The sequence below is a fragment of the Protopterus annectens genome, chromosome 5.part0 (genome assembly GCF_019279795.1).
Source record: "Protopterus annectens isolate FY-2018-M chromosome 5.part0, PAN1.0, whole genome shotgun sequence".
NCBI lineage: Eukaryota > Metazoa > Chordata > Ceratodontiformes > Protopteridae > Protopterus > Protopterus annectens.
In genome coordinates, this window is record NC_056735.1 from 676,130,135 (window position 1) to 676,149,962 (window position 19,828).

At 39.4% G+C, this 19,828-nt stretch overlaps 1 protein-coding gene across 2 annotated transcripts in view; it reads left to right on the forward strand.

Moving 5' to 3' along the window:
- Positions 1 to 19,828, forward strand: part of FANCB (FA complementation group B) — a 489,492-nt gene that overhangs the window by 226,814 nt on the left and 242,850 nt on the right. For both annotated transcript variants that reach the window (XM_044072523.1, XM_044072524.1), the window contains exon 5: positions 12,803 to 12,931. In XM_044072523.1, coding sequence (XP_043928458.1) covers positions 12,803 to 12,931 — 129 coding nt within the window. The remainder of the gene's footprint in view (positions 1 to 12,802; positions 12,932 to 19,828) is intronic.

Below are 19,828 nucleotides of genomic sequence, written 5' to 3' on the forward strand. Positions count from 1 at the left end.
AGACGTGGTAGGGGCAGAGCTCAGGGTTCTTTTAGGCCTAGGACAGGAGTTCCCCTGCTCAGACTTCTGGTGAGGGCAGGGGTCAGTCCTTAAGCAGACCCAATGACCTGCCTTTTCAGCTGCCAGTTCATTCTCGCCTGGCAGCACCGTTGGGAGGAAGGCTGTCTCTTTTCAAAGAAAATTGGGATTTAATTACCCAAGACAGATGGGTTCTGGATATTATTGGTTTTATTTCCATACCTTGCCTCTTTTCAAAGGCATGCCAGACATTCCTCCTCCAAGAGGCTCACAAGCAGATTTCTCTGTTACTCCAAATAGGGGCCATTCAGCCAGTTCCTGTGCCAGAAAGGGGCCTAGGATTTTATTCTCGCCTGTTCCTAGTACCAAAGAAGGGGAACACGTGGAGACCAATTTTGGATTTATCTACCCTCAACACTTATCTGGACATTCCCAAGTTCAAAATGTTGGCGTTACAACAGCTTTTACCTCTGCTGGGCAAAGATCACTGGATGGTAACTTTAGATCTCAAGGAAGCTTACCTTCATGTGCCTATAAGACTAAGTTGCAGAAAGTATCTGCGTTTCGAGCTGGAAATTCTCATTATCAGTTCTCTGCATTGCCCTTTGGCTTATCTACTGCCCAGAGTATTCACAAAGGTTCTGGCTCCAGTGATAGCTTACTTCAGGCTAAAAGGAATTCAAATCTATCCTTACTTGGGCGACTGCCTGATTCTGGCTCAAGAGAAGGAAGACCTTCTACAGCATTTGGAATATGTCATTGCAGTGCTACGGTGCCTAGGGTATTCTGTGAGCGAAATAAAGTCCAGTCTAGTACCCTCTCAAGACATGTGCTTTCTGGGTGTGAGACTGAATACAGCAGCCCAGATGGCCTTTTAACCCCGGACAAACAAAAGAATCTTTCCAGTTACTTCCATCAACTATCTCTTCAGTCCGGGCTGACTGCAAGGACAGTCCTTCAAGCCTTAGGGTTCATGGCATCTTGTATTCTGGTGCTTCCCAATGCCAAACTGCATATGAGGAAGCTACAATGGTATCTCAAAATGTATGGACACAGCACTGCCAGGATTTGGACACTGTCATTCAAATAATACCTTGCATTCAAAAGGAATTTTTGTGGTGGGCTCAGGAATGTCACCTAAACAAGGGACTCTCTGTGACCCGGCCAGAGGCGAGTCAGATTCTAACGACAGATGCCTCAGACATTGCTTGGGAGCTCATCTAAATGGAAAGTGGATACAAGACAAGTGGCCTGCCAAACTACAGCATCTACATATCAACATGAAGGAGATGTTAGCAGTCCAGTTTGCATTAATGGCTTTCAAGGAATTACTTCTTCCAGGGCAGGTGTTGATTCTAACAGACAACACAACTGTCATGTGGTACATCAACAAACAAGGGGAACACATTCTTACCCATTGTGCAGGCAAGCAATGATTTTATGGGAGACTGCGCTCAGCTTGCAATTAACTCTTCAGGCAAGGTTTCTGAGCACAGAACTCCTTAGCAGATGTGTTAAGCAGACAAATCATGGATCCCCACAAGTGGAAACTGGATCTTCATGTATTTCAAAATTGACAGTGTCATGGGGAACTCCAGACATAGATCTGTTCGCTTCTCCACTAAACCACCAGCTGCCAAAGTTTTGCACAAAGAGGTTTCATCACACAGCTTGGAGAGTGGATGCTCTTTCTTTCAGTTGGAAAAATCTTCATGTGTATGCGTTTCCACCTCTGCCTCTTCTTCCAAAGGTGCTTCTAAAAGTCAGACAAGACAAGCCAAGGATGATTTTAATAGCTCCAGATTGGCCTCGGCAGCACTGGTACCCATTACTGAGGAGTTTGGTAAGGAAGCCTCCATGGCCTTTACCCTTAATTCCACACCTGTTGTCTCAAAGAGCCGGTCACCTGCTCAATGTCAAGCTTCACTCTCTTCATCTAACAGCCTGGCATATTCTGTTTTGAAAGACAGTAGGTCTCAACTTCCTCAACAAGTTTTAAATGTGATTATGGAAGCCAGGAGACCTAGTACAAGGAAAGTGTGAAAAATGGAAGAGATTTTTATTTTGGAGTGCAGCAAACAATTTGGAGATTTCTGAGCCAAATTTGAGTGTGGCTCTTCAATATCTTACTGAGTTACTGGACAAAGGTTTGTCTTTCTCTTCCATTAAGATTCATGCTGCAGCAATTTCAGCTCACTATGATTGTGACCCACCATTGTTTTCGCATCCTTTGTTCAAGCAATTTCTTAGAGGGGCAAAGAATATAAGACCCCTGAGCTCCTACTCCTGCTTGGGATCTCAATTTTGTGTTGGAGAAACTTACTCTACAACCTTTTGAGCCTACTGCTGAATTGAAATACTTGTCATGGAAGACTGCTTTTTTGTTGGCCATTACTTCTGCAAGAAGGGTTTCTGAGTTGCAGGCCCTTATGGCAGTGGAGCCTTTTTTGATTTTTCATAAGGATAGGGTATCTGTACTAATCCTTCCTTTATGCCTAAGGTGGTTTCTAGTGTGGCTTTAAACCAAACTATTCATTTGCCTACCTTTTATGCAGATCCCCAAAATAAAGGGGAAAAGATTTTGCACACTTTAGATGTACACAGGCAATTGCGTTATTATTTGAGCAGGACTAAGGATTTTAGGCAGTCTCAGCAGTTGTTTATTTCTTTTGCTTTGAGTTCAAAGGGCAAGCCTGTGTCAAAACAAACTATTTCTAGGTGGATTGGGTGTTGCATTGCATTTTGTTATTCCCATCATGGCAAGGAGATTCCAGCTGGGATTAGGCCTCATTCCACTAGGGCTACTGCCACTTCAACAGCATTTCTAAGCGGAGTGGCAACAAAGGATATTTTGGAGGCAGCTACTTGGAGTTCAGTGCATACTTTCTCTAAGCATTATCACCTTCCTCTCTACTCTAAGTCTAGGGCTGGTTTTGCCACAGCTATTTTGCAAGGCATGTTGTCAGTTCCTGCTTCCTTATGATTTGCCAGCCTCCCTTACCTCTGCTTTGGGATTCTACCCAATAGTTAGGACTGCAGCAATGTGGAATGAAGAACATAGTACAGTTTTGTACCTACCATAAATGTAGATGTTCGAGGATCCACATTGCTGCAGTCCCTCCTTCCCTCTGTGTTTAGGGGTGGTTGTGTAGGTGAAGTTATTTTCTGCTGTTATTGTATATATTGTATATATATATATTTTGGTGCAGGTATGTTGGGAATTTTTTGGCTTTTGGCCTTATCTTTTCAGGGTCTTCTGACATCTGGGGCAAGAAAAGACTGAGGATATGACGTCGGTCATGCGCCGACTGGACAGCGGACTACCCAATAGTTAGGACTGCAGCAATGTGGATCCTCGAACATCTACATTTATGGTAGGTACAAAACTGTACTTTAAGGATGGCAGGTTGGTTAACTCATTCAGGCTCAAACCCTGTGCCTTCAATACAGGACCCTAGAGCCTGAATCCTCTACACCAACTGCCAAGTACATTTCAAGGACTGTTGAGCTTTTGTGCATTTTCAGGGAATGTTGACTTTCTGTGCATTTTCAAGGAATGTTGACCTCCAGTTCATTTTCAAGGAATGTTGTGTTTCAGGGGAGAAGGTTACTGTTGCTCATGTTACATTTGTTTTCAGTGTGTAACTGTTTTGTTAAGTAAGTCATCAGTGTTTGGTGCAGAAGTCTTTTGTTTCTACTCCCACACCATGTACATGGAGTTCTGATATTGTAGTGTATCCTTTAAGGGGAGATGGGGGTGCTGCACTACTGAGTGTATCCTTCTTTGGATGAGATGCCTAGTAACTATGAACCCGTTGTCAGTTTGACAGCCATTCCCTTCTGCAATACTACCAGCTTATCAATTTTTTATAAATGTAACGTAGGTAGTTAAGGGCAGCAGGCACTGAACTTGTACTTGAAACACTGAAATGTAAAGTTGTTTACCAGCAGCAACCTCTTCATTAGTTATAGATCTCTTTAATGTGGAATTAATTATTCAGATGACTTTTACTTCTGTAGAATTTGTGTATATTGACAGGTATTGGTGGATTGTAATGACAGAAGTGAAAGGAAATGCTCCTCGAGCCAAGATAAATCGAAATCCTCGAGGAAATGCTCCCTGGAGCTGACCATTCCTTCTGCTCTGGCTGCTAAGGTAGCTAAGTCTTCAGATCCTATTGTAATAGGCCCTATGACTCCTCCTTGGTTTTCACTGGAACCAGTATGTCCGAGACTTAGATCGCCCATTCTGCAAGACCATCATCCTTAACATCCTTAATCCAGATGTCTTTCTTTGGTGTCATCCCTCAAATCAGACAGATCCTCCACAACTCAAGTCTCATTGAAGCAGACATGGACAGAATGATGCAACGTTTTCTGTGGACACATTTCCAGTTGGGATACTACCGGCTCTGACCCCGGTTGGATATGGTAGAGACATTTCTTCCCATCACCCAGTCATGGCTCCTTCTCTGATCTGACCACCTGGATCAGAGCCTCAGGATCTAAAGTTGCCCAGGTTAGATCAGCATTCGAGCTGAGACTTCATGTTTCTTCGATTCTGGTCAGTTCTTTGTCAAGGTCTGCTCTGATCTTGGCTCCATCTGACTCCCAGAGCTGTAATGTCGGTGCCAACTTTGACACGTTGCGTTTGGATCCAAGATCCTTGGATCACCTCCTTCCCTTAGGAACTTCAGCACTTAACAGCTCAACTCTGACTGCCTTTGATCTGAGCTGGGCGGCTTCCAGGGTCAAGCTTCTCCCTAGGGTTTTAGACCTGAATAATAAGCTTCCCAGAATCATTGCAAGTTCAGTGTTCAAAACATTTGAGAGAGTACTCTCTCAACTGAGGGCTAGATCTTCTCCTTCTTGGTCAGATTCACTCCTCCCCATAGGATCTCCTGGGGTTCACAGCCATTTCTTCTGGCCCTGTTTTGGCAGCCAGTTCTTGATAGTCTTGGTCCTGTTCTCAAGCGTGAGACCTTATATATTTCTGATTCCTGTCCTGAGCAACCTACAGAAGAGGTTCCCAGAAAACACAAGTGTAAGAGGAGGCACTTGGATTCCCCCCCAATAAATCTCCAACCACTGATGCCAATTTGAATATTGGAGAAGGTTCCCCCAGATCCTGCCTTGAGGATGTCTCATTCAAAGAGATTCTTGAACTCCTTAGACAGAAAGAAGCTTGGTCTTCCCAAACACATTCTTCTGAGGAATTGGTCTTCTTCAAGGTTTTTGGTTCTAGACTATATATTTCTTGGGTGGTATCTGTTGCAGATGAGATGGTAGATCCCATCACATCCCAGGCATGAAAAGAACCTGACACAGTTGAACCTATCACCAAGAAGCCAGACAAGTTCTTAGTGGCTCCCAAGGAGCATTTGCAGTGGAGTAAGGGCCTGGCAGTGGATTCTGTGGTGGTGGTGGTGGCAGCTACCAAGAAGGAACTTGCAGAGAAGAGTTCCTCTGTCCATCTGCTGAATAGAGATTCTTGCTCTCTCAACAGATTTGAGAAGTGAGTGTACACCTTATCCACTTTTTCAAGGAGAGCACTTATCTTTGAAAACATGTGAAATGTGCCAGATAGTTATTTGCTGAAGGAGATTTTAACATCTCTTCCGGGGAACGTATCTGCTGATCAGTAAAATACCCTTGATTCTCAGATGGATACATTATTTTCCTTGTCTAATGCATCTAAGCACCTTATTTCTAATGCCACAGAAGGAGTGTCAAGAGTGTCCAACTCAGATGTTTCCATCAGAAGGTATACCTGGATGCAGCTTTGAACAGAGCACTTTAAAGACCTCCTTCATTAATACCCCTTATGGTGGAACAACTCTTTTTTGTCCAAAAGTTAAATAAACTATTTCCAGAAGCTTACAGAATAGCAAATATCTATCTGCCATAGGAATCAAATTATCTTCTCCCCAGAGGACCTCCTCCAGAAATAAGAAGGTAGGGAAGAGAATGTGGTTCCAGAAATCTCAAGGATTTTTGTCTGACATTTCTGAAGAGCAAGCTTCCAGTGGCAGAGGGGGAAACTCTAACAACAGACATTGCCTAAGAGGCAGAGGTGGTCCATAAAATTATGGCTTCAGTTGTCCTTTCTCCAAGAAGCCTTATCAGCACACCTGAGAGGTTGCCCAACTGTCCTACTTTGGATGCATTTGGGGGGGGGGGGCTTATCTTTGCACTCCACAATCTGGACAATCACTACCCAAGCCAAGTTTTACAGAGAGTACTTACCAGAGGCTACTTCAGTATAACTCACAGTACTTCCCCTCCTCAAAAGAAAATTTCTGATGTCCCACCCTCCCAAAAGGAAGCTTCAGAAATAGAGAAGCACAGTGATCATGGACTCTTCCCTATTAAGGACAGTCCAGGGCACAAGGCCTCATATAAAGGCCCGTATTCACATCTGTATCTTGGAGATGGGAACAGTCCTCCTAGCATTGCAGGCTTTCAGGGCTCTCTTCCCTTAGGTGTGATTTCCATTCAAACAGACAGTATGACTGTTTGGTAAATAAACAAACTGGAAGGAATCAGGTCTTACCCCTTGTGTCAAGAGGCCATGAGAGTACGGCAATGGACAATATCTTCTTGCCGCTTCCTAGCAGCAACACATACCCCAGGGAAGTCCAACATACTTGCGGACGGGTTGAGCAGATCCATTCTGCTCCCCCACGAGAGGTCCCTCATTCCCTTAGTAGCAGAGCACATTTTCAGCCATTGGGACCTTCCTTGTTGCAGTCTGTTCACTTCTTCCCTGAACACCAAAAACAACAAGTTCTTTCCTCTGATCTCCCAAAAGGGGGAGTCATCCAGGGATGATTTGATGCACCCTTGTTCCCCAGGACTTTTTTATGCCTTTTCCCCTTTCCCTCTGATTCCAAAGTTTCTTCAGAAAGACTCTGTGCTGAAGGTTTCTGTCATCCTCACAGCTTCTCAATGGCCTTGACAGGTGTGGTTTTCCTTCCTCTGGCCTTCTCTAATTCACCCCTGTTTAAGATTTGGGCTTGAACCCAAACTTAATATCTCACCTGGGCATGCAAACACTCAAACTAACCACATGGTTTCTCCAATTTTAGTGATGGTTCAGCATTCCAGGCTTTCTACTTCTGTCATACACATTTTATCTTCCTTATATAGACCTTCAACTAGGAAGGTATATAAAAGTAAATGGAAAAGATTTTCTATTTTGGCATCAGAAAGAAATCTTGACCCCTTTTTACCTCCTCTTCCTGCAGTACTATACCTTACAGCTCATCTCAAGAAGGAGCTAGTTATTCCACTATCAAAGTTCAGTTAAGTGCCATTTGTTCTTTTTAAATTGGAGAAGATTACACCCCTTTAGCCTCTCTTAGACTGTCCGAGGCTTTTCTCTGGGGTACTTTCCTTCTACACCTCTTCATTCAGAGGTCCAGTTCTACATGGGATATCACCATTGTTTCTGTGTCCTTGATGGGACCCCCTTTTGAGGCTGCCACTAAGGCTGATATGAAGCATGTGTCCTGGAAAACCTTATTTTTGGTAGCCGTAATGTCTACCAGAAGAATTTCTAAGCTACATGTACTTTCTTCCAAACCTTATTGCTTGTTTTTTCACAAAGACAGAGTCTATTTGAGAACAAACCCATCCTTCCAACCAAAGATGGCCTCTGAAGTCTCCATCAGTCAACCCAGTAATCTGCCAGTATTTTTCCCAAATTTCTCCAACAGGGGTGAATACACCTTACATCTTCTGAATGTTCATTGACAACTGCATTTTTATTTGCATTGCACTACTCCCTTCAGGAAGTCTGATCAGCTTTTCATTTCATTTTCAAAACCCAGATTGGGGTAAGCTGTATCCAAAGTGTCCTTAACTAAATGGCTAACTCAGTGCATTCCTTTTGTCTGTTAACAGAAGGGATTGTCTCATCCTTCAAAACCCAAAGCTCACTCAACATGATCAATGGTCTCATGTACCAACTTTTTCTTTATTGCAACCATTGATGACGTTTGTACTGTGGCTACCTAGTCAAAAGTTCACCTTCATTGTATTACTACAAATAGGACATTCAGTCCAGATCCAGGCCTTCTTTTGGTTCAGCTGTGCTCAAGAATATCCTTCCATGAGACCACCTGGCATTTCAAGTAGCTGTGGACTCTGCCCCATGTGTAGAGGAATGGACAGAAAAGACAACATCACATATGAAAGTTATGTACTCACCACAACGTTAGATCTGTGCTGTCATATTCCATCCATTCCTCTACTACACACTCTCCATTCTCCCATCCATGGTTTATTTCTGTCACATAATCTTGTTCATGTGTTATACCTACCTAGGAAGGATCTGACTGAATTTTGCCGTGGTTCCTGAAGTTTTAACTTGTATCTCCACTGTTTCTTCACCACTGCTCTTTTACTGAATAATCTTAGATAACTTCTCCTGTCCATGGGGATTATAGGTAGGGGAAGAGCCTGAGCACTGGATTCTAAGCTTCAAAGTGGCCATTGGAGATACGACATTGAATCTGGGATTCAAATGTAGTGGAATGGAATATGACAACACAGATCTAATATTATGATGACACATGTCTCTTGTTTTATTTCAGTTCTGTTCATTTCGGCTTCTGTTGCAGCCTCTGTAATTAACTAGCAAGTTTATAATTTTGTATTCTTTCAGGTACTTTGTTTTCTGGGAGAGAAAACTAATTTCTGGCATGATGAGAAACTGTACAGCAGTGTGTGTGCCCTAACCTCATGCACAAACCTCATTTAGACCAAATGTTTAGTGTGCCACTGCAAGTGTGGGTACTCAAGGTTACCATTAATTTTTTCATCTTTATGAGCTCTTTAATTTTGCTGCTGCTGCCACTGGCTACCAAGCTGTCAAGCACCATTTTTAGTCTTGTATATGTCCTGCTCTACCGTAAACTTCCCCTGAGAACAGAAGTGGCTTTCAGAACCCCTTGGGTTAATACTGTTGTGGAGATTAAACAGGAAAGGAGTTCACAAGATAAAGAGAGAGAGTAGGATTTTGGATACAGGCCCTTAAGAACAGTAACTTCCCTGCAGAAAAAAATATGTTCTGTTATTTTGTAAATATATAACAGAACTAACCCAACATAGGAATGGAGAAAGTAGATTTTACTAGTAGAGATGAATGTATGTACATAGAATATAGGCAAGAAGTAGATGGGATTTATTGGGAAAATTAGCAAAGGAACTATGTTATTAGGAACAAATAACTTGGGATGGGAAAAGTTATAGAACAAGTTGAAACCATGTAAACATTTGGACAGTGGGTAGGAGGCTGCCTTCCCTACCAGGGATTGATAGAAGGGTATAGGCAAAGAGAAAGGGATAGGGGAGTGTTAAATGAAAGACCAGCACTGATTGAGTTTGTAGTTAAGTTCAGAACAGAAGCTGTGGTTAAAAAGAGATAATTAGTAGGGCATATAAAGCAGTGCATGGTAACTGTAACAATCAGTCAGATGTTAGAAAAGATTGGGAAAAGAGAATAGAAAGACCATAGGAAAAACAAAATAAGGGGATATATGTATGGCTTCCAAGTATGCAACAAAGTCTAGAAGGTTTAGGATTTTTGCATGGAAGTGTTTGCATTTTTGTTTTTACCCCAAGTAGACTTCAGAGAATTTTTCCACAGATAGAAAGCAAATGCTGGAGACTCCGTGAGTGATCACTCGCCAATAAAAGTGCTCACATGTACTCACCACTTCTCTAAACCACACAGGCGTATCACCTGCTGTAAACTTTCCAACTTTAACTGTGAAACATTTAGAACCCTCCTCTCTAGAGTTAAATGGAACTTCCTCACTCAGCTCCCACTAGACAAAGCAATCAAATCCTTCAGCTCAGCTTTCTATAACATCTTAAATTGATTAGCCCCACCCAGAAAAGTTTGGATAAAAGCTAACATATCACCCTGGCTATCTAAAACCACTCTCACCCTTATGAAAACCAGAGATAGAGCTTGGAAAATATGGGTACAATCTAAATGCCCCGCCAGCTTGCAAAGGTATAAACAACTTAGAAATCAAAAAAAAAAACTCATCAACAAAGACAAAAAAGATTTCTGTTGCAGCTCCCCAACAACATTAAAATTTGACCCAAAATAATTCTGGAATGCTATAAACTAAATACTCCATCCTGTCAACCCAACTTCACCCAATCTATGCCCAGACAGATCACTTGAAGAGAAAGCCAACACCTGTTTTTTGAATCGATATCTAAACTATTTAACCCCAACCCTTCAAACACTAAAACTCCTAACTTCCCTAAACCTTCTTCAACTACTAACTCTGGAAACACCTTCTCCCTTAAACCTGTTCCCACTACCTATATCAAAACTTTACTCTCTGAGCTAAAATCATGTTCTGTATCTGCTGACAATAACCCTTCATATTTTCTCCAGATAGCAACTCTCTCCCTTGCTCTGTCTGTATCTATCCTAATAAATCACTCTATCTCTGAATCTAAAGTTCCATCAATCTGGAAACAATTCTACACTCTTCCCCTATTCGTAAAGGAGGTACCTACTCAGAAATCTCCAATTTCAGACCCATTGCTATCCTCTCCCCTCTCTCTAACGTCCTAGAGAAATGTATACACAAACAAGTTATGCAATATCTCATACAGGAAAACTGCTCACTCCTACCCAGCATGGTTTCCGAACCAAGCATAGTACTACCACAGCTTTACTGTCCTTCCTCAACACTATTACTGTAGTCAAAGATGATCATAAATTCATCTCTTGTCTATTCCTTGACCTCTCAAAGGCTTTTGACACTCTCTCACACTCTGCTACTAAACAGACTAACAGACCTTAACGTCACTCCTGATACAGTTGCATGGTTCTCTAGCTACCTCACTGACAGACTGCAGTCAGTGAGATGGCACTCTGCACTATCTACTCCCCTTCCAGTAAGAATGGGTGTCCCCCAAGGATCTGTTGGACCACTACTTTTTAATATCTTCACCAACTTATTCTACTCCTGTTGTCCTCACTCTACCATTGTCCAATACGCAGATGACTCTACAGACATCACTAATGCCAACTCACCCTCTGAACTCCTATAAACTACCCAGTCATCCTTTAACTCAGTCGAGACATGGCTTTCAAATAACCAGCTCATCCTCAACCTTAAAAAAAAAAAACAAAATTGTTAATCTTTCTTCCTAAAACCGTTAACCATATCAAATCTTCCTTCTCCATAATGTCCCTAAACAGTACTCCTATTGAAGTTGAATCCAGCACAAAACTTCTTGGCATTACCATTGATGATCATCTAAAATTTGATCTACACATAAATAATTGTATCAGAAAAACCCATCAGAAGCTAGGACTCCTGTATAGAAATAAAAAATTCCTCACCACTGAAGCTAGGATCACTCTTACGCATGCTTACCTTCTACCTTGCTTAACATACTGTTCCCAAATACTCACAGATCTGAACTCCTGTCTACTTACCAAGCTAGAGTCAACTTATCACAAGATAGCTAGATTCACAGCTCAACAAACCTATAAATCCCACCATTGTCTCTCTCTAAAATACCTAAACTGGCTTGAGCTACCTCACCTGTTTCTCCAATCTCAGCTCCAAATCATACACTCCATTCTATATCAGCCAGCTTTCTGTCCAGCTCTATCGTCCCTCATCTCCCACTATTCTCCTACAAGACATCTCCAGAGCTCAACCCAAGACCTATTTAATGTCTACAGACCCAAGTCAAAAACTGGGAACAACACATATAGCTACCAACCCTCTATTGCTTGGAACAAACTCCGACTTGAAATCAGGACCCTCACACCCCAAACAATTTAAATCAGCCACCAAAGAGTATTTTAAAAAGTATTGGACCTGCCACTGTTCTCACCCACCCTGACCACATCCATCTTACATAGTAACCATCTATCTCCATTACTCCTTACTCCCCCCACCATGATCACCCTTATCTCCCCTTCTCAACTTACTGTATTCATTCTCCCCTAACTACTTCTAAACTTTCTGTCTTATTTCCAAATCTATAAATACCTCTGGAGTTACTGTTACTGTTTATGTAATACATAATACTTAGTAAAGATAGCATACTCCTTATGCTTTTTATGTAACTTCCTATGCTTTTGTGTTATCTCCTTTTTGTTTTTAGACATGTAAACTCTTGTGACTACTGCATGTGTTTTTAAATTGCCATGGTATTCTATGTTATATTAAATTGTTTGTACTGTCTGGAGCTTTTCTCCCTGGGCCGACGCTGAAAAAGGGCTTTAGCTCAGTCGGACACTCCCAGTCAACAAATGTAAAACAAATAAATAAATAATAAGTAATTGGAAAAGGAGGATACTTGGGAACATGATTTTTTGGGGGGAATGCAACAAGTTGATAAATTGAAGAAATTTCCTACAGGGTGCTTTGTCAAATATATTGAGGGAGCAAATTATCGTAACTAAGGGAGTGTTTCTTTTGAGCTGAGATATAGAAACTAAATTGCCTAGACATAGTAAGGCGCTGCTAAGTTTAATGCTGTTGGCCACCAAAAAGCAGTACTAAAAATGTAAATCAAAACTTAAACACACTAATACAATTACTGAATGTTGTCATATAACACTATCTCTATGTTTGACAGTTATTTTTACAGCAGACCTTGCCTTTTTTACTTTAACAATATTTACAGTTTTTGCCACTTGCTTCATAAGCTTTTCTTAAAGGGCAGTTTTACAGCTTAAGTTATTTGATTAACTGAACCATCCAGTAATACTCCATTTTGTTATTCACAGACTGGCTTAGCTGCCCTGCAAGATCTGCAACATCAGCTGCAACTCAAGGAGGACATCTTATTCACATCTTGCAAGGCCTTAACAGACATAGTCCAAGGCAAAAAGTATGTCCTACCTCTAGCAGAGACGGTAGGTATAAAACATCCTTCATATCTGTGTTATTGATACATCAGGAAGTAAGTCAACCACTTTCAGCCTCCAGATGAACTCAAACCTTTCAGCAACAAATGCTGGTGTTTGATTTAATGTCCCAGAAGTGTATTCTATAATCAGGCCCAATCCACAAATGTTTGTCCAGCACAGGGTACAGGAGAATGACCCGATGACTAGTATTGCATGTTAAACAGATATTAAATTAACTGCTGACGTATGAACATTACTTAAAGTGTTAGCATTAGGCTGTTTATTCACTCAGCTGTGCTGCTCTTTCTGTTATTGTAATTAATTATCTTGGTAGAAAGTTGATGTGTTGCATTCCTGGACTAGCATAAAATGTACAAAGAAACAAATTAAGATTTTAGATGATATATGCTTTTCAAACAGGCCTTACCATTTTTTTTAAGAATACCATGCATCACATCCCAGATTTTGTGTAAAAATGACAAAGTTAAAAAAACATTGGACATAATGGGTAGCCAGTTATAATCTTGATATTATCCATTCAGAACTGCTTTCAGTATCATACACATTTTGTACAAAGTGCAAGGCATTGCTCATTTTTTAAAATGTCTTTGAACAATAATTAACAAAGAGTATAATTTTCAAATACCTGATTATATTGCTGTACAGTGCTAGGGTCTCCACTGGAGATTCATTAGTGGGCTATGTATCCTGACCCTGTGATGTACCCCTCAACCTCCCCTTGGGGAGCATCTGTTTACTTGTCTTCCTCCCTATTTGGTTTCTCCAGTGCCAGGCTGCTACTTGAACCCAGATCAACTACATCACAGTCAAGGCTCCATCCCTGTATGCCACAGGGTGGAGTTAAGCCTTGGTCAGCTTCGCCATTTTACAAAATGTTTTCACCTAAGGCCACCCAGTTGTCTGGCTGAGGACTCTGTCCCAGGAGTTGAGGCAGATGGAAAAGCCAATGCTGGATATGAAAGTTGCGTACTAACCATAAGCCTTGATCTAAGTTATCTTCTTCCATCCATTTCAACTATCTCTCCTTCTGTCCCCCTTCCAAATGGTCACTAATATCTTACTGCTCGAGGTAGTGCTTGCAGACCTACCTATGGTCTAACTCTAGAAACCTTGTTGGTTCATTTTATAAAGGGGACATTTTTTGATATGAGGGAAGTTCTTTCACAGGTAAAGTTGGAGGATCTTAGGGCAAACTTGATCTGTCTCAGGCAACAAGGCATTTTGGGAGAGGAAGTGGCATTTCAGAGCTTGAAGATTCTGAGAATGCCAGCACTAGATCCACTCGGATCTGATGACCCCAAAGCTTGAAACGCACGGAAGAAGACAACACGGATGTAGTGTTATGGTAAGTACATAACTTTCATTTTCAAAGTTGTACGTATATGTAAAGACTTAAGAAAAGTTGGAGTATAAATTTTTTACCAAAACCCTCAGCAATGTCTGACTGATCAGGACCTTCTTACATATAGTTGAAGTGACAAAGCAAACACCAACTGTACCACGGGTAGGAAGTTTATTGTAAAACACAGGTAAGTGCTTTCAGGGATGTACCCCTTCGTCAGACAACTTGCAAAAACACTTCATTCCTTATATAGTATTAACAAAACACATGCTGTCAATTAAGTCTTAAAGATACAATGTTAAAAACAAGTTCCAAATACATGGAAGTAGTTCTTTCTAGTATATATATATTCATATATCTGGTTCAACTATCAATAAGTGTTGGTAGACAAATTGTATATATGAATCATAGTTAATCATAATAATATCATAAAATTACTAAAACTATGTCCTACTATGCAAAAATATTAAAACTTAAACTATAACGTACAACATATAAATTGAACAAATACAAATCAATAATGCATTGATAACATGTAAATTATAGTATATACATATAAAAAAGGCATACAAGTGTGTACAAAAACTATAAAAAAAAAAATATATATATATATATGTGTGTGTGTATATATATATATATATATATATATGTGTGTGTGTGTATGTGTGTATATATATATATATATATATATATATGTGTGTGTGTGTATATATATATATATATATATATATATATATGTGTGTGTGTGTGTGTATGTATATATATATATATATATATATATATATATATATATATATATATAGATATATATAGATATATGTGTGTGTGTATGTCTAAAAATATATAAATGACATATAAATACATAAGGTAGGTGTACATGTGTATATATATATATATATATATATATATATATATATATATATATATATATATGATAGGTGTACATGTATATATATGGATCTAGGACGTTTGCTCGATTGAGCAATCGACCGAAATCCAAATGGCTGGGCATACTTGCGCGAAAGTGCTTTTCGCCGAAGAAGCACTTTCGCTCAAGTATGACTGTTGCCGAGGCTGTACTGTGGTGCGGGTAAGGGAAATTTCCCTTTTCTCCACTGTAGTGTGGTCTCGGAGGGAGAATATTAAAGTAGGGGGGGTGTGGGAGGCACATGGGGGTGCAGGAGGCGAAGCCCCCCTGCTAAAATGTAAAGGTAGTGGCATTTTTTTGTCACACGCTTTAACGAAAGCACTTTTTCGATAAAGTGTGTTCGGGTTTTATGGATTCGGATGTTTGCTCAGTCGAGTAAATGTCCTACATCCATATATATGTATATATATATATATATATATATATATATATATATATATATATATATATATATGTATGTATATGTACATATAAATAGAGAATGAAATATATAAATAAATAAGCTTAGTGTATTATAATGTCTGAACCTGGATTACAGTAATTGAAATTATATCTTAAAATTCTAAAATCATGACAGTCAATGTTTGACTGGACAAGATTTTAAGAAAGGTTTCAAGGACACCATATTGTTTAGACCAGGAGGTTTGTCTGCATTAAACAACATGATCCATTTTTCTTCTGCTACCTCCGTGTCATTGGACAAATTACCCCCTCTCAATCTCTCAAGCAGGACTTGTAGAACAAGTAACTTAAAATTATGGTCTGGTCCCTCGTTCTTATTATGCATAGCTATAGCACTACTCTCTTTACAATTTTTGATGTCCCTGTAGTGTTCTAGTATTCTCTCTTTCATCCGCCTTTTAGTCTTACCTATGTAAAAACTGAAACATATTGTACAATAGGCAAGATAGACTATGCTGGATGTTGTACAGTCAGCATATTGATTGCTATTGAAACTGAAACCCTTAAATTGATGTACAAAACTTCTACCACTGTGAATATACTTGCAGGCTGTACAATCTCTACATATATAGGTACCCAATCTATCTGATCTATTCTGGATGGTTGATGTATCATTCTTATAACAAACATGACTTTTTAATGTTCTGTTGTTCCTAAACGTGAAATTAGGTTTAGGCCTAATAATACCTTGTAGATCATTAATTGTAGAAAGAATGCCCCAATTCTTAGTAATCACATTGCAAACTAAATTAATATTACTGGCAAATGTTAATGGCATTCTTTGGGTGTTGTCAATAACACCTTGTGTGTGGTTGGCCATGTTGTTAATGATTTGATTATTGGGTTCAATACTCCCATCTTCATCAAAATAAGGTGTGCACCTTCCATTTCTATTACTCCAACCTTCATTAATACATTTATCAATAACATGTGCATTATATCTCCTCTCTAAGAATTCTGTCTTCAATTGTTGTAAAGCACTAGCTAATTCACTGCCATTGTTGAACAATCTCATAGTTCTGTAAACTTGACCCTTAATGATATTCTGCTTGGTGTGGTTAGGATGCATACTGGTGCTGTGCAGGTAGTTATTCTTCTTAACATGTTTCCTATATAGGCTGGTTTTGATGTGGTGCAAATCATCTTTCCTAACCTTAACATCCAAGAAATCAGTCTCTCGAACAGAATATTTAGATATGAACCTGAGAAACGTAGTAGTATTATTCAAATAAGAAAATAATTCATTTAAATCAAGATGTTATCATGTAAGGTTTCAAGTATGACGCCAACTTGTTCAGGGGGATAACAGTCAAGTGTTTTATCATATAGAACATTGATGTCCTTAGCCAGTTCATCTTTTTGTGGCCGAAAAAAATCTATCAGGAGATGTAAATACCTGGCGCTGCATTCCAGGTTAATAATTTGCCACTGGCTGAGTAGTTCTGGATACCAGCTTACCTGTGTTTTACAATAAACTTCCTAGCCGTGGTACAGTTGGTGTTTGTTTTGTCACTTCAACTCTATTTATTTTACACCAGCTGTTTTATTAGTTGGTAGAGGGTTTTTGTGTTTCGTGTTTTACCTTTTTACATATGCCTGCTGTTGCTTATCAAAACTGCACAAAGATATTTCAACCCCCCCTACAAGACCTACTATTAGCAGATTTAATAGTTCTTTGTATTGGTGTGTGTAAGTGTTTTATAAAGTTTGCAGTCCTGTCAGACTCATGCACTTAAGATTATACAGCTGCGTTACCTAGATCGATTCCTATGGCATAAAACCTTTTTTGGATAACTGTAGTTGCCACATTTCCTTATGCCAGCATTGCATGCACCAGTAAGTTAAACACTCATGATTATTATTTAGTATCTAATTCCATTAGCAATTATGTTTGTAAGCTTCTCTGGCTCTGCCTTAATAATGTCTTTGCCTTTGATTGCAAAGTCCTGCTTGAACTCTGATTAAAAAAAAAAAAAAAAAAGCACAGGTATGAGGGTTAGTTTCACCCCTCATATGCTAATCTGATATGGACCTGTTTGAAGTGGAGTAGTTGTACAGTAATGAACACTCTTCCAGTAGTGTAACCCTATATAGCCAATGTGTAGATGGCATACTTTTGATATGTAAAGGTAATTTTCTCAGATTTTTGACGATGGATTTTGCCATCGGTTTGATTGTCTGAGTCACAGTGGTAGAGTAAACTATTCAGATTTAACTTTAGAAGGCTATGTAGGGCAAGTGGTGAGAAAAGATTGAAGAAGAAAGAAGTCAGTGCTGGTAACTTTTTGTGTGATTTAGTTTGTCATACCCTTTCCCTTTTTCCTTCTTACCTTTTGTGAATTTTGAAGAGTCTGTAGAACTTGGTATAAGGGGTTAGGGGATTGGTGTAGTGGTTAACACGTTTACCTCACAAACACAATATACAGGCTTTGATTCTTGTCTTTGGAAGGGAAATTGGCTCGGCTTAAAATGTCCCACAGGAGCAGCTAGCCTAGGACTTACTTATGAACAAATTGGCGGATTTTTTAGATACCTGTAAGGAAATTGCCAAATTGCTATTTAAAAGAGACAATAAAAATGAGATTCATAATCTTTATTTAATAGCTTACGTTGGGTTGAGACAGTATTTACTATTTGGATACAGTGGCAGGGTGAACAAAATAGCAACTAAGGTGCAATATAAATATCATCATTGTTTTGTTACTGAATGTAGTGTTAACTCTACCAGAATTAACTTTTCTTCTGATAAAAGTACTTTTCCTTTGTACCTGTAAGAGTGTACTCACAGTACAGAAGACTTCTCTATACTCCTGAGGCAAGTTTTCGAAGTCATGATACAGATATATACGTAAAATTAAAGCATCAAGGTGCCATCTATTAACAGACTTATTTGCTGAGCATGCACATTGAAACAGTCGGCATGGCATACACAGAGCTTGATTTTTTTAAGGAGGGTTTGCAAAAAGTTATAAAAAATATGTCCATTTCCGCGATTACATTGGTAATGCAAAAATGATTGGGGATGTATGCAGACAGAAGATGTTAGTAAAAATGACATTAAAACATGTTGGGTAAAGTCCAGACATTCTGATATATGTGTTTGTTTGGTAAAGCAGCTGTAACTATTGGTATTATTTTTGTAGCTGCATTAATTTCATAAATGGTCTGTGATAGACAGTTGAACAAATCATATCATCTGATACAAAACATTAACACACAATGCTTTCACTGATAGTTACCACCTACCATTGATGGTTTTGTAGATTAATATTGTGAAACATATTCCATGCATAATTTGCAAAGATTATGAGATGTCAAAACAGAAGTGTGCTACCCCTCCTGTACTGCATCATGGGAAAGTTCTGGAACATGTCTCCCACTGATATGTTGGATTTATCTTCCACAATTGGATTTATCTTCCACAATTACAGAGATAAAATCATTTGTTTGACAATGACACTAGTATTTTTGACAAATGAAGTACCGTTTTTCTTTCCTAACTGCATTACAAAATCAGCAGCTACAGACAACTTTTATATTAACACCAGTGTGTTGGCCACTGTCTATCAAAGAGTTCTGTTTTTTTTATATTATCTATAGCTATTGCAAATCTAGTAGTTGATTTTTGGAGAAAAGCTCTTTGGAAATAAGTAGATTCCTGGCTAGCAGACCTCAGTAAACAAGGAGATTAACTAAACCTCCTGTTGCTAAGGTTGAATGAGTTAAACAGTTCTGGCACATGGTTTCTTAGAATCCCTAGCTTACATGCCGCCTTTTGTGTACCATCTTTTAAGGTCCCAGTCTTAACAGTATGTTATTGCATAACTGTTTTGGTAAATCGCAGGTAAACCTGTTTAGAACTTTGGATGTGGAGGTGACGGCTAAATACCTCAATTGTATATATTGCCCTTTGTGTACATTCATTATCACTGATAGGGTAATTAAAAATCATTAGAAGAAATATCCTTAATTGTTTAGGAGTTGTGAAGGCTGCCAGCCTAGCTAGGTAGAATTTTGTAAATAATTCTATGTCATTATAAATATTAATATGATCCACAGGCTGGTTTCACAAATGTAAGAAAACTGTGTTATGTCTAAGCTTCAAAAATGTAACCACAGTGCACCCTGCTGGAAGAAAGCTGATAAGTAA